General features: G+C 41.4%; 1 protein-coding gene across 12 annotated transcripts in view; it reads left to right on the plus strand.

Moving 5' to 3' along the window:
• The window catches only part of fkbp15b (FKBP prolyl isomerase family member 15b), a 115,832-nt gene that overhangs the window by 94,628 nt on the left and 2,011 nt on the right, over positions 1–19,193 (plus strand). For 6 of the 12 annotated variants that reach the window (XR_007490670.2, XR_007490677.2, XR_007490675.2 and 3 more), the window contains one exon: positions 8,527–9,273. Coding sequence is in view for 1 of the 12 variants with exons in the window: in XM_049764198.2 (XP_049620155.1) it covers positions 123–200 (78 nt within the window). In the remaining 11 variants the exon portion in view is untranslated. Of the gene's footprint in view, positions 1–122; positions 9,274–11,266; positions 18,421–19,193 lie in introns of those variants that run through there. The other 6 variants (XR_011086581.1, XR_011086582.1, XR_007490671.2 and 3 more) reach the window with 5 other exon arrangements.

Below are 19,193 nucleotides of genomic sequence, written 5' to 3' on the forward strand. Positions count from 1 at the left end.
TGAATCCAATATATTTGAGTGATGTGTTAATATTGAATTAAATAATTTATATATATCGCTATTTGGAGACGTGGTTTTCACATATTTGGTTGGTTAATTAGTGTAACCTTTTTGTATTTCAGAGTTTAAAGGGATGTCCACCACCAGCTCCGCTGTTTGGTGATAATAATGACGATGATGACCCTGACTGGCTAAGTTAAAATGCAATTCAAGCTAAGCAGATCAGAGACCATGCCTGCCTCATCTAATGAATTTGAAAATAATGACCAAATCAGATTCTGAACTTGATTTCTTATATGAAATCTGTTTAAGATAATGTGGACATAAAAAGCTTGCAAATCCCAGTTCAAAAGCCCAGTTTTTGTTTTAAAAAAAATTGAGACAAAGTGTAGGATCTCAAAACTGTTCCACAATTAATGTGACTTAACATATGCAACCCCACCTCTTCCAATCTTGGAGAGATGGAGAAAAAATAAACACCAACTAATGTGTTTACACAAGTGTGAAAACCTGGAATGCGACTGTGTTCTGAACTTGACTATCATGTTCACAATGTTAAATAGAAGTAAAGAGACACAAACATTTCCTTATACTTTTTGCAGTCTAGCAGACGCTTGAAGGTTTTGTGCTAATACTGGCTTTGTTTACATGGATGTGTGGTAAATTCTCTTCGGTGATCAGCTCGTCTTCAAAAGCAAACGGTGGAAAAGTGGCTGGCTCGGGGAAGGAAAACTTCAGTGACACACGGCTGATTGGGGAAAGATTTTATTCAACCGATGTTAGAATTGAAGTGTCTCTCTCTAGCCAAAAGTGTCAAGTCCCTTTGTCTTCCCGCCCTCGAATCTTATACCCCGCGCCCCCACCTCACTCGATCGCACGCACACAAGGGCTGCTGGATGACCTCTGACCCACCACCCTGCCTTGCTGATTCTACACAGATGGCCAACCACTGTATCTATACATCCTGGTGCCAGGAAGTGTGCCTTCCTGGACCAGGTCCCATAAAATCCCACATGAGCGTGACCCGGTCACACTTAGGCTTACCAGTGAAATATACATTGCATGAGACCTAAATAAAAATACACTGCAGATGCATTTATTCAGAGCTTGATTTGAAGAAAAATGCTTCATGTACATTCCCTATTGAGAAATCAAGCCCATTCCGATCAAGACTGTAATCTGAATGACAGGATTTTGTTCCAATAATATATATATATATATATATATATATATATATATATATATATATATATATATATATATATATGTAATGTGTATGTATATAATGTGTGTGTGTGTGTGTGTGTGTGCGTGTAATACAGTGGAGCCTTGGTTTTCGAACGTCCCAGTTCTCGAACAAATTGGTATTCAAACGAAAAATTCGAGATTTGTTTGCTTCGGATGTCGGACGAAATTCGGTTGTCGAACCTCGCGAGATGAGCCGAGATGACCCGCATGCCAACTGACTCCGTTCTTTATCACGTTCTCGTTACTCTGAGGATTGCATCAACTCTAATCATGCCTCCAAAGGAAGCAAGTGGGAGCAGTAACGCCATCCTAAAACACAAAGACGCTCCTAAAGAAATGCGACACTGAGCTCCCGGCGCGCTGCGGTTGCGCGATCGGACCAAATTAAGATCCCTGCGCACTGAGGTCCACTTAAATTTTGGAATGTACATTAGGACTTTATAAATATTTTCTAAATTTCAGGGACCGCTCTGTCACAATAATGCGATCAGCGCGGTGCAGTTGCGCGGTCGGCGGCGCGCAACGGTTGCACGTTCGCCGGTGCGCTGCAGTTGCGCGATCGGACAAAAATGTGCAAATGAAAAAATGCTTAAAAAAAGACCTGCGTGAACTTGGCCCCCCCAACCTTGCAAAATTTAAGGAAAATAGTCCGATTCGTTTGTGCTTCGTTTGTGCCGGTTTGTGCAGCAAAAATCATCGTTTGTGCTGCTATGGTTTTTTAGTTATGAAAGATTATTTTATAGGTCATCCAGAGTTCACCCAGCCCCCCCTTTCCCCCCAAATGGACCCAAAATGGTACCGTGCGTTTGTGCTTCGTTTGTGCTGGTTTGTGCAGCAAAAAGTTTCGTTTGTGCTGCTTCCGTTTCGGAGATATTAGACATTTATTTTTTAGCGATGACGTCATCGAGCCCCCCCTTTTCCTCCAAATGGACCCAAATTGGTACCGTTCGTTTGTGCTTCGTTTGTGCAGCAAAAATTTTCGTTTGTGCTGCTTTCGTTTCGGAGATATTACACATTTATTTTTTAGCGATGACGTCATTTTTCTCCAAATGGACCCAAATTGGTACCGTTCGTTTGTGCTTCGTTTGTGCTCGTTTGTGCAGCAAAAATCATCGTTTGTGCTGCTATGGTTTTTTAGTTATGAACGATTATTTTATAGGTCATCCAGAGTTCACCCAGCCCCCCCTTTCCCCCCAAATGGACCCAAAATGGTACCGTGCGTTTGTGCTTCGTTTGTGCTGGTTTGTGCAGCAAAAATTTTCGTTTGTGCTGCTTTCGTTTCGGAGATATTACACGTTTATTTTTTAGCGATGACGTCATTGAGCCCCCCCTTTTTCACCAAATGGACCCAAATTGGTACCGTTCGTTTGTGCTTCGTTTGTGCTGGTTTGTGCAGCAAAAACTTTCGTTTGTGCTGCCTCCGTTTCGTAGATATTACACATTTATTTAATAGCGATGACATCACGTAGCTCCGCCCCCGTATTTACTTCCAAATGGACCCAAAATAAAATAGTGCCGTTCGTTTGGGCTTCGTTTGTGCTGGTTTGTGCTGCAAAAAGTTTCGTTTGTGCTGCTTCCGTTTCGGATATATTAGGCATTTAATTTCTAGCGATGACGTAACCTCCAAATGAACCCAAAATGGTACCAATTGATTGTGCCGCAAAACAAATTTGTTTGCATGATTATAATCATACATCTTCATTAACCCCGTGTCATGTATTTTATTCTAACAAATTTTCACTTGACATCATAACTCTTCAATTCTTACACATGTATTATCCAACTAATTACCATGCAAAGTGACCTCTGCAGTCCGGTAAGACATATCGCAACAGGGTGGCGAAAAACAAAGACGCGCAACTTTTTCGAGCGACAAATACACAACTGATTATATTTGTCCTTCAACTAGATGCCCAAACAACCATCAATGGACAATGATTTAATTGTTGCAGTTCTCTGCTCCTCAAAAGAGGCCATACTTGAAAATGGTAAGGTAGCCATTCCAAGTGCTACTGTGTGGAGAGATCTGAGTGACCAGTTGGAAAGGAAGATGTCTGCAAAGGCTCTGTACACCTTTGTTAAAACAAACAGACACAATATCTGGTCAGCTCTGGGATTCAGTCATGATGAAACTGATCCTGAAACTAGCAGTGAAGCAAGCTCGGAATGAGGCCCTGAACGGTCATTTCAGCTTCATATTCCTTTTGACAAGTGGATGGAATTCATTCCGGAAAAGGCTGAATACAAAGATAAGAACCGTCGAACCCAAAAAAGAGAATATAGAATTTTGAAGCCTGGCATCTGGACCCACATCATAAATGAACAAATCTGGAAAACAGTCCAAATTCCTTGCACATTTGTTTTTAAAAGAGCCAAGGTCTATCCATTGGTCTCAAATAATTATATCGAAATCAGAGGATACTGCAAGGAGTGTCATGGCCTTCTCAACATTAACTGTGGCGAAGAGCCAGAAATGAACAGTCCAATAATATTGAACTGTTTCATTAAGAACAGTGATGACTCTCTGCACACTGGTAGCTCAAAACGGTTTCTATCTGGACAGTTGCGTGTCCAGGTAGCCAAGGAACTTTGTGAGGGCAGGTTGGAACCACATGTATGGCGAGCATCACAGGCAAATAAACTGATGACCTTCGGAGACCCTGATCCAAGCCACCAGCCAAATTTAGCCACCCTGCGCAAGGCAAAGCAAGAGAAAAATGATTTGCCATTAGGTGACAAAAATCCAATTTTATCATTGCAGATGTTGAAATACAGTGCACCTCACAGTGACAGCATCAAAGACATTGGACTTGACAAGTTTTTCTGTCACTATTGGAGTCAAACACAAATGCATATGTACAAGAGCTTAAAGAAATCCCACCCAATATTATGTGTTGATGCAACGGGCTCAATAGTTAAAAAACTGATGAGGCCGAATGGCATGTCTGGCCATATCTTCCTGTATCAGGGTGTTATGACAGGGCATACCAGCTCCAGTGTCCCAGTCGTGCAGATGTTGTCAGAGAAGCATGATATTAATGCTATCACACAGTGGCTGAAGGAATGGATCCATGCAGGTGCATCTGCTCCTAAAGAAGCAGTAAGTGACTTTTCGCTGGCGATTCTTGGAGCTCTAGTCAAAGCTTTTACCCCTCATCCTGATTTGAAGAGCTACATCAATGAGTGCTTTAACATTTCACATGGGAATCAGCCTGGACAGCTACCCCCATGTTTTGTCAGGGTAGATGTAGCACACTGTATTAAGATGATCTGCCGATGGGACTGCCTGAAAAACAAAAGACCTCGTGTTAAGGATTTCTTTGTCAGATCAATAGCACAGCTTCTTAAGTCACAATGTTTGCAACATGCAAAAGAACTTCTCCGTGCTATCACCATTGTGGCACTGAGTGAGACAGAGGGTAATGACAGTTCTGGAGCCCCTATCCCATCAGAAAAGTGCAAGAAATACTTGAGAGCGCAAATCGCGGAGGAATTTGTCCCCATTTCAGATGAGGAAGATGAGGGACAAGAACCAAGTGATGCATTAAACCAACACATCCAGACTAATGTCCGACAGTGGGTGACAGAAATATGTGAGGAGAGCAGGTCACTTGCCATGGCTGATGGGGATAGAGACAACATCCACTTCCTCCCTGAGATTATACCCCAAATAACAAGACTTGGAAGTTACTTGCCACTCTGGACAGCAATAATGGTCCCTCTCTTCAAAAGCACCAGCATCACTGCAAGTTCCGCAGCTGTTGAAGCAGAGTTCAAAAACATAAAAAAAGGCCTTTTCAAGCATGAAAGCCTACCCATTCGTGTGGACCGGTTTGTTGCTCGTCATCTTTCCTTCATTGAAGGAAACATGCGGATTTGCTTTGCAAAACAAAAAAGTGAAAAGGATGAGTGTGATGCCACGACTGTCAAAGAGCCTGACAACGTCTGCAGTACTTCTCAAACTGAAGTAGTAAACAAAAGGGAAAAAAAATCTCATCCTGAAGCGGAGCCAGATGCATCTACTGACAGTGCAGTTGAAAACTGGAGAGGTTTAGCGGTCCCACCGAAGAAAAGAAAGATCACGTCATATCTTTCTCCTTGTCCTGAATGGCTGCATATTGATACACGAGTGGGCTGGAAAAAAGTCAAGGTACCATTGTTGAAAAACGGGAATCATCAACAGCCTGTTAACTTCGCACATCAAAAGTGTTTGTGCTCAATACCTGTGCATTTGATTCTGTCTTGCAATGCTTATGCTGTTCTTTCTGTGAAAGTTTTTCATTTGAAAAGACTGTTCTGAACTATGAACATGGGAACCAATTCCTCCACCTGGTGAAAACCATCACAACACAGGGTGTGAACCAACAGGTATACTCACAGAGGGCAGAACTGCTGGGGCAAATATTCAAACCTGTCCTCCTGACCTCTGGTGCTCTCCAAATTGATGCACAATGCCACATCTCCACTGTAATTGAGAGCGCAATGAGGAATATCCCAAGTGTTCATTTGATAAAACAATGCTCCTCACAGTACTGCAGTTTAAGCCAACAAGTAACGAGGCAAGTTTCAGTTGTTTGTGTAAACATTGCTGTCCTGCAGACCTGTGGCATGGCTTCTCTTCAGACTGCTGCTGAAGAGGGACTCAGTCTTCCTGACTCTCTCTGCCTCAGGCCAATAGAAAACCCTTCCCAGTGTCCGTCTTCATTCGAAACACAGGACGACAGTACAGGCAAGGCTCTGTGTTCAGGTAATGTCACTCACAGCTACAATCTGGGAGAGTTTGTGTGGATTGACACTGACCTTGGTAGCAGTTGCAAGGAAGTTGCCTTGCTTGAATTTCCCTCCAGTCTGGAGCTAAAAGAGAAGACATTTACTTTAAGAGCTGTCATTGGCTTTGAACCAGGACTGACCCAGGATTCTCTTGGCCATTATGTGGCATACTGCAGGAGGACTGCATATGCCTGGGAGATCTATAATGACCTGGGAAGTGGAGTGAAAGCAGCATCAGTAAACACTAAAATCTTCCCGCATGCTGTGTTCTACACATTGCAGTGATACATTGTTTGAATTGTTGTAAAAAAAATGTTGATGATGATCCCTTTGACAAAGAAAGTTATTTTTTCACGTTTTCAAGTTTCTTTTTCTGGCTGTCATCAACTTCACATACATGTATTAATTGTTGCATTAATCAATGTTTTGGAACAAACATAGACTCACCAGGTATTTAGGTTGCAGTGAACCTTTTACACGTCAGATTTAATTGAAAATAATGATCATATAGGCGTAATGATAACAAGGGAATTAATCGATAAGCACAATAAAAAAAATAAGAACAGAAATATCCTCGTACCAAAAGCCGTTTCCCGCAGTGAAAGTTTTCTGCAAGATAAAAAGAAGAAAAAAAAAACGAAGAACATATTTACCTTGTATTCGTCCTACATAAGGAGCATTCCAGTCCAGGAGCTTGAAATTCGCGACGAAATACGGTTACGTCATCGCTAGAAATTAAATGCCTAATATATCCGAAACGGAAGCAGCACAAACGAAACTTTTTGCAGCACAAACCAGCACAAACGAAGCCCAAACGAACGGCACTATTTTATTTTGGGTCCATTTGGAAGTAAATACGGGGGCGGAGCTACGTGATGTCATCGCTATTAAATAAATGTGTAATATCTACGAAACGGAGGCAGCACAAACGAAAGTTTTTGCTGCACAAACCAGCACAAACGAAGCACAAACGAACGGTACCAATTTGGGTCCATTTGAAGAAAAAGGGGGGGCTCGATGACGTCATCGCTAAAAAATAAATGTGTAATATCTCCGAAACGAAAGCAGCACAAACGAAAATTTTTGCTGCACAAACCAGCACAAACGAAGCACAAACGCACGGTACCATTTTGGGTCCATTTAGGGGGAAAGGGGGGGCTGGGTGAACTCTGGATGACCTATAAAATAATCGTTCATAACTAAAAAACCATAGCAGCACAAACGATGATTTTTGCTGCACAAACGAGCACAAACGAAGCACAAACGAACGGTACCAATTTGGGTCCATTTGGAGAAAAAGGGGGGGCTCGATGACGTCATCGCTAAAAAATAAATGTCTAATATCTCCGAAACGGAAGCAGCACAAACGAAACTTTTTGCTGCACAAACCAGCACAAACGAAGCACAAACGAACTGTACCATTTTGGGTCCATTTGGGGGGAAAGGGGGGGCTGGGTGAACTCTGGATGACCTATAAAATAATCGTTCATAACTAAAAAACCATAGCAGCACAAACGATGATTTTTGCTGCACAAACCGGCACAAACGAAGCACAAACGAATCGGACTATTTTCCTTAAATTTTGCGAGGTTGGGGGGGCCAAGTTCACGCAGGTGTCCTGTCTGCGTGCCACTCCCTGTCGGATCGTTGATGTCGTTGTTGTTTCTTTTGGTTCCAATACAGTCACACACACCCATTTTATAGATAGTACCTTTATCCACTGCTTCAAGCTCCCGCAAAAAAGTATAATAAACAAAACTGTGGCGCAGACTAAATTTAAATTCATTCATACTGCAAATCCACGCCCACAATTCTCCCTCTAACGTTCTCATGGCGCTCTTTAATACGTCCGCCTTACAACAACACACAGGGAGCACTGCATGATAGGGTGCGCCGCACATTTTGAAGAAAATCTAAGACTTTTATCCGCACCTAATAAACTTGAAATTGTTGTTTTTTTAAAAGTCAGTCCTTTTACTTAACTCATTTTTATTATTACATAATTATTAACATAATGTTTTTATTTTTTATATTAAAAATAGTCATTTTGGATTTCTCTGACCATAAATTGCCTACTTTTGTACTTTAAAAATATTTCTAGAGTTCACAACCTTAAATAAATTTACTATATAGATATATATATATGCGCTTACACACATATATGTCACAATTCGTCCCCGGTTGTTTCATTATGTGTAGGTTGTCATGGTTTCTGTCCGTGTCTGTGTACTCGCCCCTCCCTTCCTGTGTCTACTCACAATCAATGTACTAATCACAGTCACCTGCCTCTCGTTACCTCTCTCGTATTTAAGTCCTGTCTGCGTGTCACTCCTTGTTGTATTGTTGATGTCTTCTCGTCTCGTTTGTTGTTTCCTGATTGTTAGTTCTGTTTCGGTTAGCCAGTCTGTCGGTCGGTCCATTGAGTTATGTTAGTTTGCCGGTTCTGTTGGCTTGTTCCCCTTATCCTCCCATCCAACTGTCTTTTCCCTCAATATACCCTGGTCCAAGCTGCATTTGGTTGCCCTGCTCCATTTCAATCCGTGCCAGAATGATCCGTCCAACACAGCGACCAGTGCCTGGACCAAGCTCCACCACCAGCTCCCGCCGTGACGCCCGACCCACGTCCGTCGTCGGAGCTTGTTCCAGCGCCACCGGCTCCGCGGCCGCCGTCGGACTTTGCTCCAGCGACGCCGGACCCACGGCCGCCATCAGACTTTGTGTTAGAAAAATTGTATATATATGTTATCATGCGTTCTCTAATGAGTACTTATTCATAATGTTACTGCTCAGTATGCTTGCTGCTTTGCCTTGCTGATTCTTATCTTGTGCAACAGAACAGAAGGATTACGGCTGGGTCAGGGGCGAGATGACGGTTGTGTCAAACAAGATACTGCTGACATCTCAGCAGAAAAATGACGTCCACCAGAACAAATCGTGAAAACAACACGTCAAACGATGCGTTATGAACCTTCTGATCTTCCTTAAAGAACGTCACTTTCTCTTTTTATCTTTCGGAATCCAAGAAAGTTATTAATTGCTTAAACTGTTTTGCTGATATAGCCATATCTGCACGCAACACTTTGTGCATCACTTTTGTTTCTTTTCTTACGAGGCAAAGCCCACTGTTTCGGGGGTCCAGCTGACTTTTCGACGCAGGACAAGTCCTTGGCCAAGGCCTATAAAGAAACCCTTTTCACGGGGCGCTGGACACCAGAGTGGTTGACGAGAACATCCGAGGAAAAGAACCAGCAGACTGTGAGTACGAATATTGATTTTGTTAAAAGGAATGATGTGCAGTGACAAGAGGTCACTTAAAACCTTGACAATTCTAGACCCTATCAAGTGCAATTAAAAACAGTTAAATTCCGCTGGGATGATAGAGTCCCTTGACTTATAAGTCAGTTAAATTCCATGGGAGGGCGGACTCCTCTGTTTTCTAAAGAAATACAGGTAATTTGGAGCAGTTAAATTCCGCTGAGGTGTCGTGGGGCCTCCTAACTTAACCTTCCTAATGTGTTAGCTTTCTGCTGCCATCTGTGGTGTTAGCGGGTCATTTTTAACCCGTGTATTGAATCAGCCCAAAAAAAAAATATACCCTAAAAACAATCTTTTTTCATCCAATGTTTTTCTTAACTCTTGTTTAGCTGGTTTGGCTCCCTTATCCATGAAAAGATAGGTTTTATAGCTACTTCAAGAAAAGGGCAAAAATAGGAAGGTTAAAGAGTTTGGTAAAATCCACGGGAAGGCAGACTCCCCTGCTTGCCTGTGAGACGATAAAAGTGCGCATTGTGTGTGTGTGTATGGTTTGGCTGAGAGTGACCTCATTTGAGCTCTCCTTTATATAAAACACACAGGATTGTAAACAGTGGCTTTGTGTGGAAGCATAGGAAAGGAGACTTACCACTCATTGAATATTTTACCACTGTCCTGTGAATTAAATTGGCTTTAGGACACTGTAAGTGCCATTCGAATTGCCAACTCCGAAATAAACCATGGGAAAATCAAATAGCAAACAAAAGTCGCTACCCCGACATGAATTAAAATGCAAAGATTGGAAATTAATGGAAGGGGTTGACACCGAAAATATAAAATATCTTGACAAATGCATATTTTGGACAGAGGTGGGGGGTTGCATTATGCGACGTGGCGGTAACGAGGCTCTCCGCACTTCAGTTGCTCCTCCCACCCTTGTTATCAGCTGGGAAGATTATCATGTCTATGTTGTGGGCCCGTGTGTTTGTTTCTGTGAATGTTTGTCTTTGTGTATCAATTCGTTATAAAGGTTGGAATTGCATTAAATTGGTGCGCGAAAACGGTGTGCTAGACAATGGTTTATCAGATTTGCATTGTTAAATGTAAAAATTAGAAATTATAGAATAATATGAGGGTTGTGGGCAGAAACTCGTCCGAGGAGAGTGCCCAACCCTCATAAAAATGTGAGAGTAAGAGAAAACATACATTGTAGAACTGGATAAAATTAAATTATGATTGCAGATGTTAAATTTAGGAGGAGTTATTGATTGGTTATGACATAAGACTATACAAGTACACATGTAAGGATAAGTCAAAGATTTGAATCACTTAGAGTAAATAAACAACAAATAAAAATGACATTGCAAACGGGCACTTTTTATTAAAAGAATACCAATTCAAAGTATTAAGTAGGGGGCATTTGTGATTGGGATTAAATTGAGGATAAAATTACGTTAATGATTAGAAATCAATGGTGCGCTACACAAAAAGGCTAAAATTTTAATGAGGAAATATTTGGAGTATTTGGGTTTATTTTGTTTATTGTTAAGGTTTTTCTTGTGTTCTGGGGTTAGGGTTCAGGTGTTATTATTATTCTCTTATCCCCTGCATTGCAAATGTCTTCTTGATGCAGATAGGTTAACAGGCTAGGACTTTAGTGAGGAGATAACTTATCAATTGATGGGGGTTAGTAATTGTCCAAATTCTAGTCACATGTTTTGAGGGATGACAGCAACATTATATTTAATTTGCAGGCCATTATTTAGTATGATATGACAGTGTCTAGCTAAGTAGACTGTTCTATCAAAAAATGTGAGAGTGAAGGAGGATGTTTGATTTGTAATCTGACATTTGGGTCCCATTTTAAAGAGCATAGATTGTTTTTGTTTGTTTATTTTTTAAGATATGTTTAACAGTTTATCTCGGTGCAGTAAGGATATAGGAATTTTGCAAGACTTAAAAATTAAAAAGCAAAATTACGTTCTCATTTTCCCAGATGAGAGGAAAATTGAAAGATAAGGAAGACGAAGAAAAGATAAAAAAGAACTTGCTGTTGCACAGACAGGAAGATGATGACACAGTGTCAGCGCAAGCTCGCTTAAGAACCGCAGCTGAGAATGTGATGAATGAAGATGAGAAAAATGATCAAATTACAAAGACAGATGTTGCGGCACAGCAAAGCGAACCATCCTATCTGTCTTTGTACCCCAAATTAAACAACTCATTGCTTCCTATAATTTGAGAGGTGATGAAGTACAACAGGTTTTCATGGCATCCTTAACCAAACATTGGGCAAGCGTTTTGATCTCCAGGGCCGTCCATTGGAATATAACGGGGTGCCATTACAAATACAAATTGACCAACTATTGGGCAGGATAAAAATAAAATTCCAACGTAGAGCAAATTATACGGACATTGGCCGAACTAAACAAAAAGATGAGTTGTTTGAAGACTTTAGACACAGACCAGAAAGAGTGTTCAACTGATGTCTATGATCAACAACTCAAAAATGCTCTACATGCAAATTTGCGACCAGTATTATGTCGAAAACGAATAAATTCAACAATTTTTTTTTCCCTATAAAATGGTGCCGTTTGGGTTTGAAGTACATAGTCGCTTCAAAGGAGGAAAAGCATGATTTAAGATACGCAATTGATCAATGAGAAGGCTATCCCTTGTGCCAGGGGTGTCAAACTCATTTGTTCGCGGACCGCAGTGTAGTCATGGCTTCTTTTGGAGGGCCGGTATGACTGTCATACCCGAGTAGATGTGTGAGCACCTCATATTGTGGGAGCTGCAAAACAAGCTGACGAGTAACTCGCTTTCAAATCAGACAAATAAAAACTGGTCTAATATTTAAAATTAAAATATTACTAAAAGTGAAGACAATTTGCAATTCGAGTAATGACACATGAATATGAAGCACAATTTGACACCTGTGCCTTATACAAAGGTAAACTAGGATTAGAATTTGATAAAACAGATATGGACATCCACATATTCCATTAGAGTCTAAATTGCTTGCAATATAATTACAAATTAGCTAACACCTGAGTGAGTGAGTGAGTGAGTGACATTTCTGTCGTCTGCACGTCATCTTTCCTGCATGGCTACGTTGCTGTCTCAGCCGCACCTGACCGTTGAAAGATGCACGATACTCAATCCTGCAACTCTCATTACCTTCCTGACGACGGCGAATTCCATGATTGTGTCGATGCTGCGCAACAAATTGCAAAGGATCGGCCTGATTTGGGAGATACGCCTCTGCCAGATGGTCATGTGGTTTTTGTTGATGGGTCTTCTAAGAAAAATGAATTTGGTGTGACCCTTACTGGGTATGCCATTGTTACTGCTGACGAAGTTTTGGAGGCTGCTAATCTGCCATCCTATGTCAGCACAGGCCGCTGAGCTCATTGCTCTAACGGAGGCGTGCAAATTGTTTGCAAACAAATCCGTCACTATCTGGACTGATAGTTGGTATGCTTTTGCTACAGTGCACGTTTTTGCTCAGCAGTGGAGCAACCGTGGCATGATAACTTCTACGGGCAAGCCCGTCACCCTATTCAACATTACTACTTCAACTTTTGGACGCTGTCCAGCTGCCCTTAAAGGTGGCGGTTTGCAAATGTGCTGCTCACACTGCAAGCTCTGATCCTGTTTCTCTCGGTAATGCTTTTGCTGACAAATCCGCTTAGGCCGCTGCAGAAGGCCTGCTCCATGTCCTCTCGTCTCTCACTGATCATGATTCGATGTCACACATCTCCCCTGATGTGTTGCTTGACATGCAGTCTCAGAGCCCCTCCCAGGAACGACTCTCTTGGGAAAAGCGGGGTGCAACTAAAAACACTGGTGGTCTTTTTGTGTGACCTTTGGGCAAACCTGTCTTGCCTCGTAACTTGTTCAAATGGGCTGCTATTTCGAGTCATGGGGTCACCCATGTCTCGACGGGGGGGTATGGTGAAACAAGTTGAAGCTATTTATACAACATACGGTTTTGCAGCTTTTTCACAAGGCAATTTAAGACCTCAGAGAGGAAAGTTCCCGACTCCATTGTATCCGTTTCAGACAATACATATGGTTTATATCCAATTACATAAATGTGAAGGGAAAGAATATTGTTTTTTCTGCATTTATTTGTTTTTTGCATTTATCTCATTGTAAAAAGGTGATCTCCGCAGACCCAACCTAAGTACGGAAGGTGAGCAAAGTCTGGTAATAGTGCCTGATCCTGGTGCCAAGATCCAGGGTTGACACGAAAGCTAGCAGAAGCCAATTTCCAAGACACCAACCCGAAGCTCAGGGTGTTGACTCTGAGGAGATCCAAAACATGAGCATTAGAGGGTCATTCGTAAAGTGCTTTGATCGGGCTGTAGCCCGCGCAAAGTCTACCATGTGCTTTTGGTTGCTTTTGCTGGTTTGTGTTATTGTTATATTTTTTTCGGGGGTTATTTTATTTGTATGGATAGAGTACCATGAGCCTCGAACATTCTTCTCTCAGGCAACTACCAACGCTGATTCTAATCAATATGACTCATGGGGAAAAATTGCTAGACATAAGCGCAACACAAAATCCCCTTTTGATCATGTTGTTTGTACACCAGAAACCATCCGCGTTCCAACTTGCGTGCCATGGCTTTTGTCTTGGCCTTACAATAACTCATTAATGTTTACTGTGGCTCCTAATACATCTTCTATTATTTTACCTATGAAAAGTTTGAAAGGTTTTCGAAATGGTCACCCCACTACTGGGGATAAATGGCTCGGATATTGGTGGTATTTAACTGGTCACCCGGTTAGCACCGACTGGGGCACCCTTGTCACCACACAAACGCAAGATTTTTGACCCTCTGGTTCCAGTGAAGATGCTGTGTTCTTTGCTAAACAAGTAACTTTGAAGAATCAGGGCACAAGCCTCCTTTTTGAGTCTTACACTCCCTGATGGTCGAATTCGTCCTCCAAATGCCACCTTGTTTAACACTTCCTGTTGGGGTTTTCAACTGTAGGCTTGGTCCTCTGGAATTGATCCAATATTGCTATTTGCATTAACAAAACAATGTCAATCGCAGACCGTCCCGTTATAAATAATTACACCCTGTCAGCAGGAGCAAAAATCACAAGTACGCTCCTCACTGATGTAGACAGCTATTTTGTAGCCTCCACAGGAATAAGCGGTCAAACCAACAACTGGCTTCTTATGGCTGAGAAAGCCGCAAAGATGGCTAACACCAGTTGCATTGCATGTATGGGTCCAAGACCTCTTTTGAAAATCATACCTGCAAATATAGTTCCTAAGTGTGCTGTTGTTTTAATGTTAAACTCATCCATTTCACCCACTCATGATTGTTTTAAATGGGATAAGGTTTATGACAAAACATAAACCCCTTTTTCCGTCCAATGTAGCTAAGGGTAATTTTACATGCATTAGATTACTTGGTACCGGTGAGAAGCCCTACCTACTCCATGGTGTGGGTCCATGACCAATGTCACTGCCCCTTTTTTGCCCATTGCTCGTAGTGATATTTGGTTTTGGTGTAATAGTAACAAACTTTATAATAGGTTGCCTTTTAAACAGCTCTGGAATTTGCGCTTTGGTAACCCTATTGTTTCCTGTTCATTTGATACCAATGTCCTTATGATCTAACATCTTTTGCTAAGTCCGTAGTGCCCGAATTCTGGCTGAGAACGAAGCAAAACGCCGAATGGCAGGGCGCGGCTAATCCAATTTACATAGACGCCATTGGTGGTCCTAGAGGAGTACCGGATGGGTATAAGCTGGTGAATCAGATAGCAGCTGGTTTTGAATCCGCCCTGTGTTGGTGGTGTACTCTTAACAAAAATGTTGACAGGATTAACTATATCCATTACAATGTGCAGAGGCTTGGAAACTGGACCGAGGCGGGTTTCAAGGCGGTCCACTCCCAACTGGCCGCGACTTCCCTCATGGCTTTCCAGAATCGAATGGCCCTTGACATGCTACTCTCAAAAGAGGGCGGTGTCTGCGCCATGTTTGGTGAGCAATGTTGCACATTTATTCCAAATAATACTGCAGCCGACAGAAGCCTGCCCTTGAGGGTCTGCGGACCTTGAATGGGAAGATGAAGGAACACAGTAAAGTGCTTTAATCGGGGTGAACACAGAGGTTTGGACCGACTGGTTGAACGTGTTCAGAAAGTACCGCACCCTGGTTTCCTCGGTCCTGGTCTCCATTGCCGTTTTCTCTGCCATTTTGACCCTGTGTGGATGTTGTTGCATTCCTTGTCTCCGATCCTTAATTAACAGGCTTATTACAACTGCTATCTCTCCACCAGCTGAGACTTTTCCGTTGCTCCAAAAGGATTTTCGATCGACGGGAGTTCCTTCTCTAGTGACGATTCTGTCAGCGAATCTATTGTGGTAAACCTGTCCGATTTGTTTCCTGACTCTGGCTTTGACGATTAAGACTCAATTTCCTCCCAAGTGTAAGTTAGTTCTTGCGAAATGTGATCCCTTGGCTGAAAATCTTTTGAAGTGGCCATATGGGTGATAAGTTAGTCCCCGAGAACTTATGATAAACAGGGGGGAATTGTTAGAAAAATGGTGTGTATATATATATATATGTTATCATGCGTTCTCTAATGAGTACTTATTCATAATGTTACTGCTCAGTATGCTTGCTGCTTTGCCTTGCTGATTCTTATCTTGTGCAACAGAACAGAAGGATTACGGCTAGGTCAGGGGCGAGATGACGGTTGTGTCAAACAAGATACTGCTGACATCTCAGCAGAAAAATGACGTCCACCAGAACAGATCGTGAAAACAACACGTCAAACGATGCGTCATGAACCATCTGATCTTCCTTAAAGAACGTCACTTTCTCTTTTTATCTCTCGGAATTCAAGAAAGTTATTGATTGCTTAAACTGTTTTGCTGATATAGCCATATCTGCACGCAACACTTTGTGCATTACTTTTCTTTTCTTATGAGACGAAGCCCACGCGCTTGGTGTCGAATAACATATGTGTGAAGGCCATCGCCTTCACACAATAATAGAGAATGGTGTAGAATAACATATGTGTGAAGGCCATCGCCTTCACACAATAATAATAATAATAATAATAATAATAGAGAATGGTGTAGAATAACATATGTGTGAAGGCCATCGCCTTCACACAATAACTAGAATTGCAATTTCTGGAGAAATTGCGTGTGAAGGCGAAGGCAAATGTTAAAAATGATAAGCGGTAAGAATAAAAAGGAAAATAAATTGGCAAATGATGAAAGTTACAAATGATAAGCATTAAAAATGATAAATGGGAAAAAAAATAAGTTATGAAAATATAAATGGGAAAATGGCGAGTTACAAATGTTAAGCGTTAAAAATGATAAGCGGGAAGAATAAATAGTAAATTGAATTATTATTAAAATAACTGGAAAAATGACGAGTTACAAATGATAAGCATTAAAAATGATAAGCGGGAAGAACAAAAAGGAAAATAAATTATGAAATAAATGGGAAAATGACGAGAGGTACAAATGATAAGCGTTAAAAGTGATAAGCGGGAAGAATAAAAATGAAAATAAATTATTATAAAATGGAAAAATGACGAGTTACAAATCATAAGCGTTAAATAATAAGCAGTGAATAAAAAGGAAAAAAGAAATTGCCCCCAGTTGGAATTGAACTCACACTGGTTGAATGGGCTAATGAATGCGTAATTTTATACCACAAATGTACTAATTATGCAAAAACGGTAAATATTTAGAAGGCCAAAAACTGCATGAAGTGTTCGAGTTTGTGTAATGATGAAACTTCCAATGTGACATGTGAAATTTGAAACCTCGCATGAAGATGGCTCGTGTTGAAATTGCCATTCAGAATGAATGGCCACATATTTGCCAATGACACAAAAACAGTGAATGTAATGAACAAAAAAATGCCAAGAATAAATGCATCAAGTTATACCACAAATGTACTAATTATGCAAAAACGTTCAATGTTTAGAACGAAAAATACTACAAACTCTGGCAGAAATCAAAGCTTTTGACAAAATAATGCAGTCAAATATTTAAGTGGCACAAAGAGCTATGCTTTCAAACAGAAAACTTAGTCTTCCCAATGAAAAGTGCAACTGCACCCCACCCCTAACTCTGACAGAAACCAATTGGGCAAATGGACAGCATTGGCAAAATAAAATCATTATTGACATATTTCAACTACTTCACCCTGCGAATAAATGCGTCTTAGTAAGAGTCCACCTTGTGGTATTTGAGGCAGCTCAGCAAAAGTCTTGCTCCACATACTCGTGGCAATTGTTGTCCCAACCCCCTACCCATCCACCAACGTGACCTCTTCCTCTTCGACCATCAGTCCTATGGCCACTAAGTTGACAGTTGCATTGTAGACCTAGTGAATAAAAACACAATTAGGTTTACTCAGGTGAAAACTGACAACAATTATATAACTCAAAGGTTACAAATAGGTCTATAAACTTAAAGGTCAATTCAATACAGTCACATCCAGCAATTACTACCGTAATTTCTGGACTATAAGCCGCACCGGACTATAAGCCGCACCAGCTAAAATTCAGGGATATTTTAGTTTTTTTTTTTACATAAACCGTACCGGACTATAAGCCGCACGTGCACACGAGTTTTTTTTACAAAGAAATTACAGTACACAGAAAGCCTTTTTAAAGTTTTAATAGCATACTTTAACACGTCTTTCCAAACATTGCCTGTGACGCAGCAGTAGTACCGCAGCAACACGGAAGTGTGCACTGCTTTGTGTAATCTCTGAGTCACATGGCAGAGTAAGAGAAAGGGTTTAGAGTCCTTTGACGCAGGTCACCTAGCGTGCATTCCTACTAAAGCTCATAATAGTCACCAGCAACACAGCCAGAATAAGCAACAGCCATAGTAGTTACAAAATAGTATTTTTGTTGTTGTTTTTTTCTTCAAGATACCGCACAACAGTGGTCCACAGCCTTTGTACGAGTGTATAAAAGTGATCAAGTCATCACAAAAATCACGAAAAAAATCTTATATAAGCCGCAGGGTTCAAAATTTTGGAAAAAAGTTGCGGCTTATAGTCCGGAAATTACGGTAACTCACAAGGTGTCCATAATTTCCTTCCATTATCTGTACCGTTTTGTCCCCACCGGGGGGGGGGGGGGGGGGGCATTCAGCCGGCACTAAGCCGGCATTCATAGTATTATACTCATTCATTCAAAACAACCTAAACTGATGACATTCCTTTTCCATTTTAAAGATTTTTCTTTACTCACCGATATCTTAGAATACTGTGTGGTGTTGAGCGACAGGCCAAATTCGTTGGTCACGGCACGAACGTGCGTGAATGTGTAAAAGGCCCCAACCTTGATCGCGGTCAAGTTCGCCTCCCTCCACACAGCCACTCGTACGACATCTTCATTCTGCAATGGTTTAAAACCAAATATTACTTCAGTATGCATGCGTGAAGTGGAATAACAGTAAATCGACAGGTTGCTTACTTGTTTTATGTATACGATGCTCAATGGCACCAACCGAGCCCCACGTACAGAAACTATTCTGCTTGCCTGTTTTTAATTTGGAACAAACAGAAATACAATTGTGTTATCCTGCTATCTTTAATGGTAGAAAACAAGTTTTTATTTTTAGTAGTTCTAAATAGATATTTAACATGCATGTGTGCGTGAAGTAAACTTACACTTTCGACCTGTCCCTCGATGTTTACCAGCCCCTCAGGAGGGTTTTTGATCACCTCCCTGACAGACATTGGCAACGATGGGGGGAAAATGAGCTTGAGGGCCTCAGCCCTCAAAGCATCGCTGATCTCCACTTCCGCCCCCATACATATCTTGCTTGTCTTTTGACAGAAGAACGTTTGGGTTTCCCGGCTCCGCCATGAAATGGACAAAAACGTAACTGTTGCCCTCTGTGACTTG

Source organism: Syngnathus scovelli, chromosome 3, assembly GCF_024217435.2.
Source record: "Syngnathus scovelli strain Florida chromosome 3, RoL_Ssco_1.2, whole genome shotgun sequence".
Taxonomy (NCBI): domain Eukaryota; kingdom Metazoa; phylum Chordata; class Actinopteri; order Syngnathiformes; family Syngnathidae; genus Syngnathus; species Syngnathus scovelli.